This window comes from Alligator sinensis, unplaced genomic scaffold (assembly GCF_000455745.1).
Source record: "Alligator sinensis unplaced genomic scaffold, ASM45574v1 scaffold215_2, whole genome shotgun sequence".
Classification (NCBI taxonomy): Eukaryota; Metazoa; Chordata; order Crocodylia; family Alligatoridae; genus Alligator; species Alligator sinensis.
In genome coordinates this window covers 701,135-703,706 of record NW_005842400.1, presented here as the reverse complement: position 1 = coordinate 703,706, position 2,572 = coordinate 701,135, and the positions used below count along the sequence as shown (strand labels likewise).

Sequence of the window (2,572 nt, the reverse complement as noted above, 5' to 3'; positions counted from 1 at the left end):
AGGAAGGCAGGGATGCGGATGGAGGCGATGACCGAACGATGGCAAAATGCGGCCCCACTCATACCCACCATCTTGTCTCGGGGCTGACTTGGAAGGACCGAAGCAGGCCGCGCACGCGCTTTTTATCAGCAGCCCGCCCTCTCTGAAACACGTCACGAGCGCGATCCTCCTGTGCACATGCGCGTGAGCTCGGGCTCTCCCTCAAAGCTTCGCGAGGATAGAAAGGCTGCGTGTGGTTGGTATGAATCGCGGGCAGGGTCAAATTTTTGAGAAGGCGAAGTGGGCCGAGCGATGGGCGTTTCCCAGTGGGAGGGGGCGTCCTTCCTATTCCATCCGGCCCGCAAGGCTTTGTGACGTCCTGGCTGCCGGGCTTGTAGCGCGCGCACTGTTCTGCTCAGGGGCGCCGGGTTTCCTGTTCCATAAAGAAGACACGGTGGGGGTGCGTCTCTCTCCCAACCCGGTAGTTCCAGCTCATGCTGGCAATGGCAGAGCGAGTCCCACCCCAGCGCGGGCTGGAACGCGGCCTGTGGCATGCCTCCCCTCCCCGCCCTGGGCTGGGGCTCTCAGCCAGCTTAGCCCCGCAAGTCCCCACCACCCCCGAAGGCTCCCCCTTCTCCCACCCCTCCCCCCGACCCTGCCTCAGGCTAGGGGCCCTGAGCAGTCCCCAAGGCCTGGACAGTCCAGTGCCCACCTTCCCAGAGACTGACCTGTATCCAGCTGCCAGAGCTGCTCCCACTACTCTGCCTGGCTGCGAACTGGTCATGTGTATTTGCATGTGTGTGCGCACAGACATATGGGGTGCCCCCTGCTTCTATTCACCACAAGCAGCACTGGGTTTTCTGCAGGAATCGGAAAACTCGGATCCCCAATGTGCTCACCACGAGGCAAGCCAGCAAATGAAGTTCTTCTACCTACCAGCATCCATGTTGAAAAAGGACTAGCAGAGGCACTGCTGGACACTTGTTCGTATTTCAAAGGACCATCCGGAGGTCAGAGGGCCCAAAAAGAGGACATATCTGGGCAAACCCAGAAATATGGTAACCCTAGTGCTGCGGGAGGGGCCCTGGGGCTCCCCCTATACAGCCATTCACCATGACCTGCCCTCCTGTTCTCTCTGTTCACCTGCCTCCAGCCACTGGAGGTGGCAGTCCCAGGAGCTTGGCTGCCTTCCCCAGCATACCCACACACAAAACATGGGGCCTGTAGGACCTATAAGGCAGGGTTCAAGCCCCTTGATGCGTACCTGAGCCGAAACCTGATCATCATTCAGAAGTGTGACAAAGCAGGGGTGTCAAAGATACAGCCCCCAGTGCTACCCTGGGTTTCGGTGTGGACCCACGCGCCATCTGTAACCTGCTGGGCTAGCCCCATGTGCAGGATCCAGGATCTGTGCTGTACATGGCGCCCACTTCAGGCAGCCCAGGATGTGCACTGCACATAGTGCCTACCCCAGGTGGCCTGGGGCAGGTGCCACCTGCAGTGCATGTCTCAGACCAGCCTTGAGCGGGCACGATGTGCAGCACAATTCCAGAGTGGCCAGAGTGTCTGTTGCAAGTTCTGGATCCAGTGTGGGCAGGGCCTGCTCCAACCTGTGGACCAGCCCTGCAACACATCTGACACCCTGGCTGGAGGCAGTAGGCATCTGTCTGTCCCATGAGACAATGGAATTACGCAGCTGTGATTGTGGCCATAGAGCCCAATTCTTGAGAGAGAGTCCCTTCCACACTTATCACATGTGATGTTTGTGTTGAACAACCCTGAATGTGATACAGGATTCCTTCTGAGGTTTCTTTTCCTCTGCACATGGGGCTTTTCTTTCCTCAAAAGCCTTCATTCCATGCTTAACACACTGATTCCAAGCTCTTTGACCCTCAGTAATCTTCTCCCAGTTGTTTGGCTTGATGTTTGTTGCCTTCAAATTTTCTTGTAAATGTCTTTAAAACAGAGAAAAGGATGCCTGCATGATCTTCCTGTAAAGAGTGCTCCATAAGAGAGATCCTTGGGTATACAGCCATCTTCTATTTTCCACAAAAGACTAAGCCATTGAAGTTGATACTAAGAAGAGTTGCTTGGAATGTTGGCACACAGGACCAGATGAGTTTAACATCCCTGCTGTAAGGCCTTCCTTTTTGGGCAGGCATTTGCCAAACAAAGCTAGACAGAGGTGATGTTTAGGGTCAGGAGTGCCTCTGTTTTATCTTGTTTACTTTGACTCCATACACTTTTCTTTTTTCCTAAGTTTGCACAACATGCAGGCCTCACATTGCCTATGTTGGGGAGTCTTGAATGCCCGTCACTCGTTTTTGCTGTGCTTGGTATGTCATTACATTCCTCTTCACAGATCCTTTGATCCCAGAAGCACTTCAGTTTGGATCAAGATGATTAGCACATGAGAGAAGGCAGATTTTGAGGGACAGTTTCAAAGGAGTTGAGATGCACAGGGCAATGATGATCACACCCAATACTAATAAAGTGAACCCAGAAAAGAACAATGGTCACAGGTCATGACAGCTTCCCTGCTCCCTACTCAGTTGGCCAAGAGCTCCTTATCTCTGGAAAATGGGCAGGAATG

At 53.9% G+C, this 2,572-nt stretch overlaps 2 protein-coding genes across 5 annotated transcripts in view; one reads left to right on the top strand and one right to left on the bottom strand.

Annotated features, from left to right (window-relative positions):
- The window catches only part of RPL3 (ribosomal protein L3), an 8,230-nt gene extending 8,023 nt beyond the window's left edge, over nucleotides 1-207 (bottom strand). The window contains exon 1 of the mRNA XM_006029834.3: nucleotides 69-207. Coding sequence (XP_006029896.1) covers nucleotides 69-71 — 3 coding nt within the window. The 5' untranslated portion in view covers nucleotides 72-207. The remainder of the gene's footprint in view (nucleotides 1-68) is intronic.
- A 9-nt stretch (nucleotides 208-216) lies between these two features.
- Nucleotides 217-2,572, top strand: part of SYNGR1 (synaptogyrin 1) — a 54,430-nt gene continuing 52,074 nt past the window's right edge. For 3 of the 4 annotated variants that reach the window (XM_025211339.1, XM_025211338.1, XM_025211337.1), the window contains exon 1: nucleotides 219-439. In XM_025211339.1, coding sequence (XP_025067124.1) covers nucleotides 242-439 — 198 coding nt within the window. In that variant the 5' untranslated portion in view covers nucleotides 219-241. Of the gene's footprint in view, nucleotides 440-2,572 lie in introns of all 4 variants that reach the window. The other variant, XM_025211336.1, reaches the window with a different exon arrangement.